We start from the raw sequence: 15,921 nt of genomic DNA, 5'->3' as shown, positions 1-15,921 counted from the left end.
GTACAAAGAAAAGAGGTCCCAGGACAGAGCCCTGGGGTACCCCCACAGAAAGATCAATAGAGGAGGAGGTGTTAGCAGAAGAGACACTGAAATTACGATGGGAGAGGTAAAACGAGATCCAGGATAGAGCTTTGTTACGAATACCAAGGGTATGGAGAATGTGAAGGAGAAGAGGGTGATGACCTCTGTCTTTGGCAACATGGAGGTCATTAGTTATTTTAGTTAGGGCTGTTTCAGTGGAGTGAGCAGTGCGGAAGCCAGATTGTAGAGGGTCTAAGATAGAATAGGTGTTGATAAATTGAAGCAAGCAAGAGAATACAAGACGTTCAAGGAGTTTAGAGGCAAAAGGCAGGAGGGAGACAGGTCGATAGTTAGAAAGACAGGTAGGGTCAAGCTTACTATTTTTGAGTAATGGTATAACTGTTGCATGTTTGAAGGAGGAGGGAAAGGTACCAAAGTAGAGGGAGGAGTTAAAAATGTGTGTCAGCATAGGGATTATAGTAGGAGCAAGAGGTTTTAGGAGATGGGAGGAAATAGGGTCAAGAGGGCAAGTGGTAGAGGGAGAAGAGGAGATCAGCAGTGACACATCCTCCTCTGAAACAGTGGAAAAAGAGCTTGCAGAGTCCTTGTCAGTGTCAGGCTTGGGTAAGACTAAAGGAACCCTTTGATTGTGGACACACTAGAAAGGCTCCTATGAGGCAGCTATTTACTGGTTTATCAGCAATATGTACTGTAGAACCAATATTCCTCAGCCAATCAGACCAGGTATATGAAAAAGTGCAACACACTTATTTAATATTGGAGTACTACTCATACTCTCTGACCCTGGACATCCAGTAGTTTCCTTTTATCATTCTAAGGCTACACTACCTCATTCAGATCACCTACCCCCACAGGCACCTTGTCAGTGTCACGCTTGGGTAATACTAATGAACCCACTTAATTAGACACAAATACCAGACAGGATTAGAGGAGGTATAGAGCATCTGTACTCTCAGGTAATAATTGTAGTATACAATTGTAGCATACTCTCAGGAAACCAGTCCATTTATATGCTTATTTGCTGCATGCTGAAGAAACATTCAGCCAAAACCAAGTACGTCAGATAATCTCTTACTCTTGGCACCCAGAAATTGTTTCTAGGCTGTGATTATACACAGATTTTGCAGCCCTCTAAGCGTTTTTTTTAATTCACAGTTCCTTGCAATTGCAGATTTTTTTAACATGGGTACATATACGGTGAACCTTATAGTGTACTAACAGGTGTAGGTACACCATGTTTTACGAATAACAATACTATATCATTACATGTGTATGTTATTAGCTTGTTTGAGAAATTAAAAGTGATACAGACAACACCTTTAGCACCACAACAAGCAATTGGTTATAAAACACAACAGTTACTGATGCAGTGGCCGTTATTCGAACACTTCACGCGTCATGTACGTCGGAATCCCGATCTGAAACCGCGGGATGAATTCCAGCCTTCCCGCACTAAGATGCGAGCACAGCGAGTGCAGAAAAACGAATTTTAGTTTTCTGGCTTTTAAAAACATGTAATTGACACAGTAGCACAGTACTGTACACATTACTATTCATCCATTTTATTGCAAACGAAGAAACAGAATCCATGAAATTCAAACAAAACATCCGCGATAAGCGCGGGTGCCTGGGGCGATTGGCCGCGTTCATGCTGCGTCGGGGAATAGCAGAGAACTCAAAATCGGCGCCGTGATGTGTTCGAATAACGGCCGCTGCATCAGTATATACACAACTGCAATTTCTCACCTAATTTCACATTAGGGTGTATTTGTTCTAAAGTAGCTGAATCATTTTAATTGACTTCATAAAAAGTAGATTTTACTCACCTCCAAACTACTTATACTCTACCAATTAAGTGATTAAATCAACTAACTAGGGTATGTACCAATCAAGAGGATTTTAATTTCCTCTCAGCTACCTCCTATTGTTTAAACTACAAAATACAAAAATACCCAATGCTACATCTAATGTGACACAATACATAGTTAAATACTTCAATGTTAGAACGCTCATGAGTAAGGGTCATTTAGTTAAATCCTTTGGCCAAAGCGTTTTAAGCCTGCAGCCACGCCACAGCATGTCCAGTATGCAGGTCCTAACACTACCTGTGAAAATTCTTATTTACATCTGCAGTGGAGGGAGAATGACCTCAGTGGGTTTGTCCTGCCGAAATGATGCCAGTTGCCACGGATACGTGACATCAGATGACACCACAGGTCACATGACCCCGCAGCGTCATTTGACATCACAGAGGTAAGGGGGGGGCACGACCCAGGAGGAGAGCAGAAGGGGGGGGGAAGGGGAGGGCAGAGCTGGAAGTTTGCGCACACCTGCTCTACAGAGGTGAAGAAGCTAAGCACATCATTGAAAGACTGTGATTACAAAAATTCCCCCCTCCCGAGCGACTAAAGCAGGCTGAATTCAAGCACGTACGGGAAGAGACCCTGGTTCGCTGCACCCGTCACAAGGACTGTGTGATGGAGTGCCTCTTCAACCACAGCCTCGCACTGGGGACACAAACTGATCGAAAGGTGGCAACCCTCGCTGGTGCATATCAGGAGTGCCAGATGGTGGCCCAAAGCTGAACCCCAAAATTACTGGGAGGAGTGAAGGGACATCTGGAGAAAAGGGCTCCAGTTCCAGCGTAACTGAGGATTTTCTCCCTCCAACCATTCTTGTCTTGAGACAGAGTGCAGGGATGAGCTTCATCTGTGGCTAGCCTGAGCTACCCACAAATGGGCGAGGTACGCGACAGGGCCTTTCCCCAGTTTAAAAAGGGAGCACACCAAAATCCTATCTGTAACGGATGAGTCCAGCAAGGAGCTGGTTAATGACACAGAGTAAATTAACCAGTCTCCACCTGGCTCATGAATCAGACTTTAAGGTGTGCTGCACACACTGCACAGGGTGGTCTTGAGTACAGAGGGACTGTGCTGCCAGCAAGATCCCAAGGAACCAGACCCTCTATTCCAGGACACAGCGGTCACTGGAACCCGTCAGAAGGTGCACCCCACGGACACCAACCCAAACCCGGAGACTGATATAAAGAGCCCCTGCTTACAGGTACCTCTTTGGACACTGGGGTAAGAGGTTACCAAGATGCCTATCCCCCCAGCCCTGCAGATAGGGACTGGGAAGTGAGTCCGCCCTTACAAAGGGATAGGCTGTTTTATTTATTTGTGTGCAGCCTTAAAGTTGTGTTGTTTTTGAAAGATACGGGCTAAATAACAGCCACTGTTTAATTTTCCAATCTATGTCTCCCTGGTTGTACCTCTGCACTTTTCTCCTACATACCACTTAGTATGTTATTTTATAAACCTTGGGTGCTTCTTCGGAACAAAATCTGTATGTAATGTTTAAAATGAAAGCATGACTGTTAATGTTTAGGTCCTTCAGTGCTAGAGTCATCTGCAACATGACACTGAATATGTTAAAGGCAATGGATGTTGGTTTATGTGTCAGCTGTCTGGTGATAACTTATTGCAGTCATTTTAAATTGAACACCGTAGTTCCAACAAATTGAAGCATAAGCAACTGAACCACAACATAGCCAGAAAAAAAAGATGGGTACAACCACAAACTTGACAAATTATTATTCAATACTGATAAACAACAACAAATCCTACTCTAATTAACGTAAACCTTTTCCAGTTTATATTCAGGATTACTATAAAATACAGAGATGGAGATAGTTGATCCCATAGAGCTGTGATAGAGATCATGTGGCATTAAGATCTTGTCACACGGCACAATAACTGTTCGATCTTCTTACTGCAATCTTCCTTCCTCCTGGAAACAGAGTACTTAAATGAGGGGGAATGTGGAGGAGAGTACTTAAATGAGGGGGAATGTGGAGGACTAAGTACTAGTGGATGGGGGGAACTTTGCGGCTTATTGTATATTAACCAAAGCGCATGATCATCGGCTTCGGCTGATATAGAATAACCCCCTTAGGATGCTGTAATCACCTCAGTGAGTAAACTGGGCTCAGAATGCAGTGTGCCTCACCATACCAAATATGTATCCAGAATAAAGAGCATAGCAGAATAAATGCAGGAGGAATCATCCCACTAGAATAAATTGCCATTTGCATGAAACATGTAGGAGGGCTGTTACACCTCTGTTTTTAAATGGACCAATAAAGCAGTATTTTTATTCTATTTTTGACCCACTCTCCTGGCTGTGCGCTATACCTCCAACTTTGTTTATCTCCACTAGAAAACAGTTAACAAGCCCCTTGGAACACCACCTGCTAAATATGTGACACACATTGTTCAAAAGGTTCTATAAGAGAACCCATATATAGTACTCTGTGAGCCTATCATACGCAAAGACATAAGGAAAGGCATACAATGGTTCAGTTCAGTCACCTGCAAGAGAGCTGAGCCACAATTAGGATACCCACAATATCATCTGATTACCTATAATTTAAAACCCAAAGGCAATTCTCAAGCAGCTAATGCTCAGACTGAAAACAATTGCCGAGGCGTTTTCGCATAGGCACACAACCCATGCACACAAAGCATCAAAACAGCAGCAAAGCTGAAAAACACCAGCACTACATTGTCATGATAATATCATGTATTGAGATTATGTATTTTAATCCATCAGGGGCTTCAGGGGTTAATGAAGGTGCAATTTGGGTTTAAAAATACAATATATGGGGTTTATGACTTGTCATGGGTGTGTGCAGGTTTTCAAACAAAACTTAATTGGGGGGACCAATTCTGGATAGCCCACAAAAAGTAAAACATGTTGGTTAGAAGGTTGTAAACGCTAACCAGAGATGGCGCTGCCAGCCTCAAAGCAAACTCACAGTTTGTGAATAATTACTGGGACATTGCCATGGCAACATGACCCCGTGGCATCATTTGATGCCGGAGACAAGGTAAGGAGGGGGCGCAGGGGGAAATGTTTGTGCAGCCCTGATCTACTGTACCTACGATGAGTTACAAATCTGTAATCGTGTCACAGAGTGGCATGTAAAAAGACCACACACTGCATGGTTAAGAGGTAATAGGGGACAGATATCCATTTGTTGCTCAAATTTAGGGGTAAGACGGTCGTGATTAGTCTCGTTGCGTCTGTAATGTACGCCTGAATCTATTGCTGTGACACACGTGTCTCAGTATTAGAGGTGAGAAGTTATGAGTGCAGTTATATACCGAGGCAAAATCTAAACGTCGTTTGTAAAGGTTTCTTTTCTGTGTCATAAAACTGTCCGTTTCGCAGCTGATTTACGACGGGGGTGGGCTTATGCTGTTTCAATGGGGAAAAAATAGGATATGTTTTAGCAGTTTAATGAAAATCAGATTTCAACAGAGGTGTGTTTGGACCAAACACGTGATCTCAGCTTCTGCGCCAGTGACCACTCTGGGAGAAAACCTATGACATTTGGGTAATGTTCTGTATAGTAATTTTTATTTTATGTTTTATTTTTTATTTTGAGAAACGGTTTCGCATTTATTGTAATTATATGTAATCCTTTTTCTGTAATCTAAGCACTGTATTTTTATACATATATATTAATACATTTAATAAGCGATGCTTTGGGCTCTGAATTAACTTTTGCACGCTGTGGAGAGAGTATTTACATTTTCAGACACATTTTGCTAAAACAGATTTTTGTGTGTTAAGTGCATAGTTTTTTCTATTATAAACAGGGTCCTGAGACGATTTATTAATTACATATTTTTGCATCTCTTGAGTGGTGGAAGCATATAGAGTAGATATGATTGCAATTGAGTAAGGTGTTAATATTAACTCATTGGAGGTACCTTTGCGAAGGAGAAAGGTGAGTTGGCTAGAGTATTATTACTGGTTGCATATCTAAGTCAAGTGCGCACTTGTGTGTTGTTTGTGACAGGTGGTATATGGGAACAGATTTAGTGGAGATATTGTCCATTTGAGGGACCTTTGTTGAGGTGAAAAGTGGAACAGCTTGCGAGCTGTGTATTAACCCTTGTCCCATAGGGGAGATATTGTCCATTTGAGGGACCTTTGCGGAGGTGGAGTGGACAACTTGCGAGCTGTGTATTACCCCTTGTCCTGTATGTAGGTCACGTGCTCACAGGTGTGCCGTACTTGACATACATCTTATTTTTCTTCTTCTAGGATTGAAGTGGGGAGTTCTCTGGAGCGAAACCGCATTCATTTTAGCTCTGAGTACCCCTGCTTAAAGAGATACTAACCTCATTACTAACCTCATTAGGGCCTGCGATATCTATGTAGGCAGAGAAACAGTGTGCCAAACATAATGGCGGCTTCCTATTTGTCTGTGTTACCAGGACCTTACAATTCCGCAGAGATACCGGCACCCCCTTCGGAGGGTACAGTAGTATCTCTGGAAGCAGGGGGTAATCAGAGCTAAAATGAATGGGGATAATCTCTGGAGACCCCCAGCTACAACAAAATAAAGAATAAAAAAAGAAAAAAGACTTAGTGCATGGTGTTTTGTTGCTTTAAAACAGTTCTCTCAAAGACCCACTTGAAACTGTGAAAATTTACATTGCCTTTATGGATAATGAGTCCAATTTCCTATCCACTAATGTTGGTCTCTGGTTCACATGTAATTATTATGGTACATTAACTTGCAGATTGCAATCATGAATTAGTTGAGCAATAAAGCTGATCAAGGAGGCGTGTAACAGGCAGAGTTAAATATCCATACTGAGAACAACTGTTATCTTGCAGATAATACCTAGCAGTAATCAGACTGTAGTTGGATTTTTCAATAAATGCATTTTTGTTCTTGCCGAAAAGACAAACAAAAACGTCTGGATAATTCTTGATCAAAGAAATGGCATAGTGAAATTTCCTCTGGAAAATTATTGCTATAACATGTGCTTGATGGTTTCCATGAAAGAAACAGATAGTTTTGAAGGCCATTCATGGATGGGTCAGTGACCGAAGAACCATTGCTCTGTGAAGAAAACATAGCTGTCTCTTGGCCAGGTTTCCAGACAGAGAACATCATGCACTTTCCCAGCATTTTTTTTTAGAAAAAACAGTGATCCCACACACAAGGCTTTGAAATTATTTGTGGATAGCAGATAAAATCTGCTAAAGAAATACATGGATATAGATTGAGATATACTGTACAGATGCTACTTACCCCCTCCTCTCTTCAGATTTTTAAGCATGCAGTTATTACAGACAGAGTTTCACTAACTGACAAGATGCTGTGACAAACAACTGAAACTGCAAATATCTCTGTCAAAATTAATATTGCGTAAATAGAACACATGAAGCAAATACAGAACATAAATAGAAAATATGATGGAATGGTGATTGTATAGATTCAGCATTCACCTGTCCTATAAGAGAAATGTAAATGTGTTTTTCTGCTACTGTAAGGAGCTGTGTTTGTTTGGTTGATAGATTCTTGATTAAACTATTTGTAATTACTTCTAATGCATGTGGGTGAGTGTGACAGGGCAGAACCCCCCGTCTAAAAAGGCTTCAATAGAAAGCCTGTATTGGTCTAAGGAATCCAGCAGGGAGCTGGTTAATTGCAGCTACAGACAATTAACCAGTCTCCACCTGGCTAATCAGACAGGTAGAAAAGCCTCCAGCTTGACCTGCAGGGGAGATCTCTTGAGCACAGAAGGACTGTGCTGCCAGAAGAGACTCACAGGAACAGTTGTCTTGAGCACAGAAGGACTGTACTGCCTGCAAGACACCCTGAAACCAGACCCTCTACATCCAGGACGCAGCAGACCCTGGAACGCACAAGAGGGTGCTCCCCAACGGACACAATCCAAAGACTGGTAGAAAAAAGGGGGGTCCTCCGGCGCGTTACTCTGCTTGTGGCTCCACGGCGTTTAAGGCATATAAGTGAGGGAGAGAAGAGAGGGGACCACAGTAAGGGACCAATACAGTGATTATACACAGCTCTTCGTTTGATTGGGGAGGGAGGGAGGGGGGGGAGTAGGGGTGTTGGGGGATCAATAGAGAATGAACGATACTGCTACATAAAGGAGACACACTTACATCAAAAATATCTAATATCTTGAATTCTTCTACTCTTCTCCTTATATAGCTGCGTGTTGTTGAGGGTGAGGAAAAACCTCCTGGTATCCTCCTGATGTTGTTGTGTCAAGGCGCAGTTCGATCCAATGATTGTATTGTGTGTTTTGGCACAGCGTTGAAGCGTCGAGGTGTTGAAGGCATCCGGTTGTGGTCTGATTCGGCAGTATGTGGTAGCAGACGTGAAGGTTTTGATAGCTGTGAAGCGTGGCCCCAGAGCAGGTTGAGGATTAGAGGATTAGGTGTAAGCGTTCCCAAAACTCTCCACACAATCCAAAGACTGACATAAAGAGCCCCCTGATTACAGGTACCTCTTTAGATTTTGGGGTCATAGGTTGGCAAGAGGGCTACAGTATCCTCCCAGCCCTACAGATAGGGACAGGGAAAGTGAGTTAGCCCTTACATAGTGATAGGATGTTTGTTTATTTGTATGCTGCCTTAAACTGCATTGTTTAAAAATATGGGCTGAATAAAAGCTATGATTTATTTCCCCCAAATATGTATCCCTGGTTGTACCTCTGCACATCTCTCACAGTGAGCTTCTCATGTCAGTCATGAAAATATGTTATTGTTTAGAGAAGAAGCTCCTGTTTTGATTTTAAATCTAATGTTTAAAAATGTGTAACCTAATTATATGCGTTTGTTCTGCTATCTATATGTATAATATATATGGATATGAATCTCAGCAAGTCCAATGTGATGTTCGACAAATGTGCCAACTCTGCAAAGACTGAAATAAATGGAATAGAACTAGAAGAAATCGTATACTATGTCTACCTTGGCCGGCAAATAACAATGGATGGGAACCTTCTGAATGAAATCAATAGGAGAATGAAGATGGGATGGAACACATTTGGAAGAAACAAGACAATCTTTCAAGGGAACATTCCACTGTGCCTGAAGAGGAAAGATTTCGACCAGTGTAGTCTGCCTGTGCTCACGTATGGATGTGAAACTTGGACCCTAAATGCAAAGATATTACAGAAGGTTCAGACAACTCAAAGAAGTACAGAGAAATGTAGTGTATGTTGTTTATTACCGGAAAAGACTGGAAAATAAGGAATTAATTCAAAACAAATGTGTGTGACATCATACCGGTGAAGAAATGAAAATGGCATATTGCAAGAAGAAATTACCATAGTTGAACAAAGATGGTACTCGACTTGACTCCAAGGGAAATTTAAAGAGCAAGACAATGAGTAAGATGGGAGGATGAAATCCCCAAAATTTGTTGAAGCAACAAATGGAGAAGAGATGCTTGCAACCACAGTACCTGGAAGATCATTGGGGAGGCATTCATCCAGCAATGGATCGACAAGGGCTGAAGAAGATGATGATGATGATAAATGTACATCTTTATAGACATATTAAACTTCGGGTTGGAGAGCAATTATATAAAGTGGTGTCAACAGTAATAACAGGCAGGAGAGTCCTTCCACACAGTAGCAGTTTATCTGCTGTTGTAAAGCTGCAACTGCCGGTTGTAGACTGCTTGCCTTGAGAATTCTGCACTTAAACCTATAACACGCTGCGAGATTCCTGCAGCCAGACTAATGGCCGATCAGATTAACACAGCGGGGGTCAATGCATTTGAATAAAACTCAACACTGTGTGAATCCTACTGGGCTGCAAGTCCCATTTAAGCGCAGGGACCCCCACTGTGTTAATCTAATGGGACATTACAGCCTGCTATGGACCATCTCACGAGTTACTGCAAGATGGTCACAGATTTTCCTTGGCAAGCAGTCTACAACTGGCAGTTGCATCTGTACAACATGCAATAAACTAGATTACCTTAAAGCAGCAATTAGTGTGGATTCATTTGTTTTAAAAAGTACTTTCTTTTTTGTTGGGACGCTTCTCTGAGCTAGGGCCCCCCAAAACAGAGAAACAAGAAATTGCTTTTAAATCTTCCAGATATTAACTATTGCTTAGAAGAAATAATATGGATGCCTGGTGGACCTCATTCTGGCAGCTAACAGGAAGCTGCAGATGGCATTGCAGCTTTTTCTGGGTGAACCCAATTACAGTACATCCTTATATTTAAATATGTTTAAGATACTATCAAATTCTCCAGGTTTACCTGGGACCTTCCCTGTTTGCACAGATTTGTAAAAAAAAAACAAAAAAAAAAAACATCAGTGAAGAATAGCTGTATTAAACACAAGCTATATTTTCTTGGATGTCTCCAATATATTACTGGCTCAGGTAAAACTGTATGTGGGTATTGGTAGGAGCTCAAATGCTGGGTTCCATGAATACATCCATAAAGAGGTAATCACACAGGGGAAATGTATATATGATATAGTGTAATTCTCAATCTTCCATGTCTTGGCTCAATGATTCCTTAGGGGTATGAGGTGAAAGTATCATAACTTTCCTTCCTTCTTGGGATGGCCCATAGTGATTTAAGAGTACTCACTGTGTTCCCCTGTGTGTCCTCAGGTGTGCAGCCGCTTCCAGAGTCCGTAGAATATCCAAGTGATGTGTGTGGCGCATAGCAAACAAGGAACAACTCCTTGATAAAGTGCTTCACAGCACGAAATGCGTAGGAGTGGTGTTCCCTCCACCGTTTTTTTTAATGCAGCTTTAATAAATACATTTTTTATTTGCCACATGACCTGTTCCTTGTTTGCTGTGCGCTACACACATCACTTGGATATTCTCAGGTAAAACTGTCCTGGTTGGGGCTACCATAAATTCAGACGTTTTAGTGTAAGGTTGTGTCAAGGTCTTTACGTTCAAGCTTTTAGTATACTTCTAGAAATTATAGAAATTACCTTCATTCATTATAAAGAAAACATAGCTTAATCTGGAGGAGGCCAGATGTACATATCAAAAAAAGCTGGGCTTCAGCTTCATCTACATTCGCCAATTTCTCTAGGCCATGCTTAAGGAAAATGCTTATTGTCAATTATAGGTGAAAGCAGTAAAATTCAGGGCATTATTGAAAACCCTGCTCTCTGATTGGATAATGCCCGGAATTTTAACCAATCAGTAATGCCCGGAATTTTAGCAGCTTGCAAAGTGTAGTTTTCAATGTGTTTATTTCCAGCCAATCAGTTTTCACAACAGCTGAGACAGGGCAGGGGATTGGTCAGAATGAAGTAACAGCTCTGAGACAGGGCACGGGATTGGTCAGGAAGTATCAGCCATGGGTTGACTCCTCCCCCTCCCGAGCTGACTGAGATTTTCTGAGCAGATTCAGTTGAATTGGGGGGGGGGGGGGGGAGGAGGGGGATAGTCTGCAAATAAGTAAGTGGCTGTCTGCAGTTTGTTTGTGGCTGCAGTTTGTGTGTGTGTCAGTAGCAGTGTTTATGGGTGTAGCAGCAGCAGTGTGTGTGTGCTGTTGTGTTGTATATCTGTGTAGAGGTGCTGTGTGTGTGTGTGTGTGTATAGAGCTCCAGTGTGTGTGTGTGTGTGTGTGTCAGCAGCAGCAGTGTTTATGGGTGTAGCATGTGTGTGTAGCAGCAGTTTGTGTGTGTGTAGAGGTGCTGTGTTGTGCTGTGTTGTGTGTAGAGGTGGGGGGCAAGTGCAAAGTTTAGTAAGTGGCTGCATTTTTATTGTGGCTGCAGTGTGTGTGTGTGTGTTGTGCTGTTGTATGTGTAGCAGCAGTTTGTGTGTGTGTAGAGTGGCTGTGTTGTGTGTGTAGAGCTGTGTGTGTATAGAGCTACTGTGTGTGTGTGTGTGTGTGTGTGTGTGTGTGTGTGTGTGTGTGTGTGTGTGTGTGTGTGTGTGTGTGTGTGTGTGTGTGTGTAGAGCTCCAGTGTGTGTGTGTGTGTGTGTGTGTGTGTGTGTGTGTGTGTGTGTGTGTCAGTGTCAGCAGCAGTGTTTATGGATGTAGCATGTGTGTGTAGCAGCAGAGTTTGTGTGTGTAGAGCTGCTGTGTTGTGTGTGTGTAGAGGTGCTGTGTTGTGAGTGTAGAGGAGGTGCTGTGTTGTGTGTCTAGAGCTCCAGTGTGTGTATGTGTGTGTGTGGTGTGCTTGTGTGTGTAGAGCTGCTGTGTGTGTAGAGGTGCTGTGTTGTGAGTGGTGTGCTGTTGTGTGTGTGTAGCAGCAGTTTGTGTGTTGAGCTGCTGTGTGTGTATATAGAGGTGGTTTCATGTATTTACCATTTTATTTTAATAAAAAAAATCTATTTAACTATACAAAAGTGTCTATTATTTATTAAATAAGTCTACATTTAGCCTATAATAGTAATAATCCCCTCAGAACAGGGCATTACTGGCCAATAATGCCCTGGCTGGGTTAAAGTCCCTTGGCTTCGCTTCGGGCCTTCAACTCTTCCAGCCAGGGCATTATTGGCCAGTAATGCCCTGTTCTGAGGGGATTATTACTTAATTAACGCCTTTGTTTACGTCTTACCTAAGGTGCATGGAATCCAGTGCCGAGGGGTGAGTTAGGCTGAGTTCACGCTGCCGCTGAGCTCGCTCATGCTTGGAGAGTGGTGATGTCACCAACTCCCCAAGCATGAGCGATCGCTGTCCCGCAACATTTTTAGAGCAGGAGCGCGGGGGCGTGGCTATTACGTGGGCGTGGCTATTATGGGGGGCGTGGCTATTACGGGGTGTGTGTCATTGGCTGTATAGGGGCTGTCTGTGTTTCTGTGTGTGTCATTGGCTGTATAGGGGCTGTCTGTGTTTCTGTGTGTGTCATTGGCTGTATAGGGGCTGTCTGTGTTTCTGTGTGTGTCTGTTTCTCTCTCCCCCCCATTGCGCTCTCTCTCCCCTCCTTGCTTTCTCTCCCCCCTCTCTCACCCATCCCCTCTCTCCCCCTTGCTTTCTCTCCCCCCTCTCCCTTCTCCTCCCTTATCCCCCTCTCTCCCTCTTCTCCCCCCCTCTCCCTTCTCCCACCTTATCCCCCCTCTCTCTCCCTTCTCCCCCTCTCTCTCTTCTCCCCCCTCTCCCTTCTCCCACCTTCTCCCCCCCCTCTCTCCCTTCTCCCCCCCCTCTCTCCCTTCTCCCCCCCCTCTCTCCCTTCTCCCCCCCCTCTCTCCCTTCTCCCCCCCCTCTCTCCCTTCTCCCCCCCCTCTCTCCCTTCTCCCCCCCTCTCTCCCTTCTCTCCCCCCTCTCTCCCTTCTCCCCCCACACCACTCCGTTTGCCCCCCACCACCACTCCGTTTGCCCCCCCCACCACACCACTCCGTTTGCCCCCCCCACCACACCACTCCGTTTGCCCCCCCCACCACACCACTCCGTTTGCCCCCCCCCACCACACCACTCCGTTTGCCCCCCCCACCACACCACTCCGTTTGCCCCCCCCACCACACCACTCCGTTTGCCCCCCCCACCACACCACTCCGTTTGCCCCCCCACCCCACCACTCCGTTTGCCCCCCCCACCCCACCACTCCGTTTGCCCCCCCACCCCACCACTCCGTTTGCCCCCCCCACCCCACCACTCCGTTTGCCCCCCCACCACACCACTCCGTTTGCCCCCCCACCACACCACTCCGTTTGCCCCCCCACCACACCACTCCGTTTGCCCCCCCACCACACCACTCCGTTTGCCCCTCCACCACACCACTCCGTTTGCCCCCCCACCACACCACTCCGTTTGCCCCCCCACCACACCACTCCGTTTGCCCCTCCACCACACCACTCCGTTTGCCCCCCCACCACACCACTCCGTTTGCCCCCCCACCACACCACTCCGTTTGCCCCCCCACCACACCACTCCGTTTGCCCCCCCACCACACCACTCCGTTTGCCCCCCCACCACACCACTCCGTTTGCCCCCCCACCACACCACTCCGTTTGCCCCCCCACCACACCACTCCGTTTGCCCCCCCACCACACCACTCCGTTTGCCCCCCACCACACCACTCGTTTGCCCCCCACCACACCACTCCGTTTGCCCCCCCACCACACCACTCCGTTTGCCCCCCCACCACACCACTCCGTTTGCCCCCCCACCACACCACTCCGTTTGCCCCCCCACCACACCACTCCGTTTGCCCCCCCACCACACCACTCCGTTTGCCCCCCCACCACACCACTCCGTTTGCCCCCCCACCACACCACTCCGTTTGCCCCCCCACCACACCACTCCGTTTGCCCCCCCACCACACCACTCCGTTTGCCCCCCCACCACACCACTCCGTTTGCCCCCCCACCACACCACTCCGTTTGCCCCCCCACCACACCACTCCGTTTGCCCCCCACCACACCACTCCGTTTGCCCCCCCACCACACCACTCCGTTTGCCCCCCCCACCACTCCGTTTGCCCCCCACCACTCCGTTTGCCCCCCCACCACTCCGTTTGCCCCCCCCACCACTCCGTTTGCCCCCCCCCACCACTCCGTTTGCCCCCCCCCACCACTCCGTTTGCCCCCCCCACCACTCCGTTTGCCCCCCCACCACTCCGTTTGCCCCCCCACCACTCCGTTTGCCCCCCCCCACCACACCACTCCGTTTGCCCCCCCACCACACCACTCCGTTTCCCCCCCCACCACGCCACTCCGTTTCCCCCCCCACCACGCCACTCCGTTTCCCCCCCACCACGCCACTCCGTTTCCCCCCCACCACGCCACTCCGTTTCCCCCCCACCACACCACTCCGTTTCCCCCCCACCACACCACTCCGTTTCCCCCCCACCACACCACTCCGTTTCCCCCCACCACACCACTCCGTTTCCCCCCCACCACACCACTCCGTTTCCCCCCCCACCACACCACTCCGTTTGCCCCCCCCACCACACCACTCCGTTTGCCCCCCCCACCACACCAGCCCGTTTACCCCCCCACCCCAGCAGCAGCCCATTTGCCAATCCACCCCAGCAGCAGCCCGTTTGCCCCCCCACCCCAGCAGCAGCCCTTTTGCCCCCACCCCAGCCCGTTTGCCCCTCCACCCCAGCAGCTGCCCGTTTGCCCCTCCACCCCAGCAGCTGCCCGTTTGCCCCTCCACCCCAGCAGCAGCCCGTTTGCCCCTCCACCCCAGCAGCAGCCCGTTTGCCCCTCCACCCCAGCAGCAGCCCGTTTGCCCCCCACCCCAGCAGCAGCCCGTTTGCCCCCCCACCCCAGCAGCAGCCCGTTTGCCCCCCCACCCCAGCAGCAGCCCGTTTGCCCCTCCACCCCAGCAGCAGCCCGTTTGCCCCTCCACCCCAGCAGCAGCCCGTTTGCCCCCCCACCCCAGCAGCAGCCCGTTTGCCCCCCCACCCCAGCAGCAGCCCGTTTGCCCCCCCACCCCAGCAGCAGCCCATTTGCCCCCCCACCCCAGCAGCAGCCCGTTTGCCCCCCCCACCCCAGCAGCAGCCCTTTTGCCCCCACCCCAGCAGCAGCCCGTTTGCCCCTCCACCCCAGCAGCTGCCCGTTTGCCCCTCCACCCCAGCAGCAGCCCGTTTGCCCCTCCACCCCAGCAGCAGCCCGTTTGCCCCTCCACCCCAGCAGCAGCCCGTTTGCCCCTCCACCCCAGCAGCAGCCCGTTTGCCCCCCCACCCCAGCAGCAGCCCGTTTGCCCCCCCCACCCCAGCAGCAGCCCATTTGCCCCCCCCACCCCAGCAGCAGCCCATTTGCCCCTCCACCCCAGCAGCAGCCCGTTTGCCCCTCCACCCCAGCAGCAGCCCGTTTGCCCCCCACCCCAGCAGCAGCCCATTTGCCCCCCCACCCCAGCAGCAGCCCATTTGCCCCCCCACCCCAGCAGCAGCCCTTTTGCCCCCACCCCAGCAGCAGCCCGTTTGCCTCTCCACCCCAGCAGCAGCCCATTTGCCCCTCCACCCCAGCAGCAGCCCGTTTGCCCCCCCACCCCAGCAGCAGCCCGTTTGCCCCCCCACCCCAGCAGCAGCCCATTTGCCCCCCCACCCCAGCAGCAGCCCGTTTGCCCCCCCCACCCCAGCAGCAGCCCTTTTGCCCCCA

General features: G+C 47.9%; 1 protein-coding gene across 3 annotated transcripts in view; it reads right to left on the bottom strand.

Annotated features, from left to right (window-relative positions):
- The window catches only part of TBCK (TBC1 domain containing kinase), a 245,872-nt gene that overhangs the window by 9,548 nt on the left and 220,403 nt on the right, over positions 1-15,921 (bottom strand). Inside the window, exon 26 of one of the 3 annotated variants that reach the window (XM_075608520.1) lies at positions 9,344-9,391. The exons of the other annotated variants lie outside the window; for them this stretch is intronic. Coding sequence (XP_075464635.1) covers positions 9,344-9,391 — 48 coding nt within the window. The remainder of the gene's footprint in view (positions 1-9,343; positions 9,392-15,921) is intronic. 3 annotated transcript variants of the gene reach the window in all.

Source organism: Ascaphus truei, chromosome 1, assembly GCF_040206685.1.
Source record: "Ascaphus truei isolate aAscTru1 chromosome 1, aAscTru1.hap1, whole genome shotgun sequence".
NCBI lineage: Eukaryota > Metazoa > Chordata > Amphibia > Anura > Ascaphidae > Ascaphus > Ascaphus truei.
Note: the sequence above shows the minus strand (reverse complement) of the source record. Positions and strands in the feature narration are given on the sequence as shown.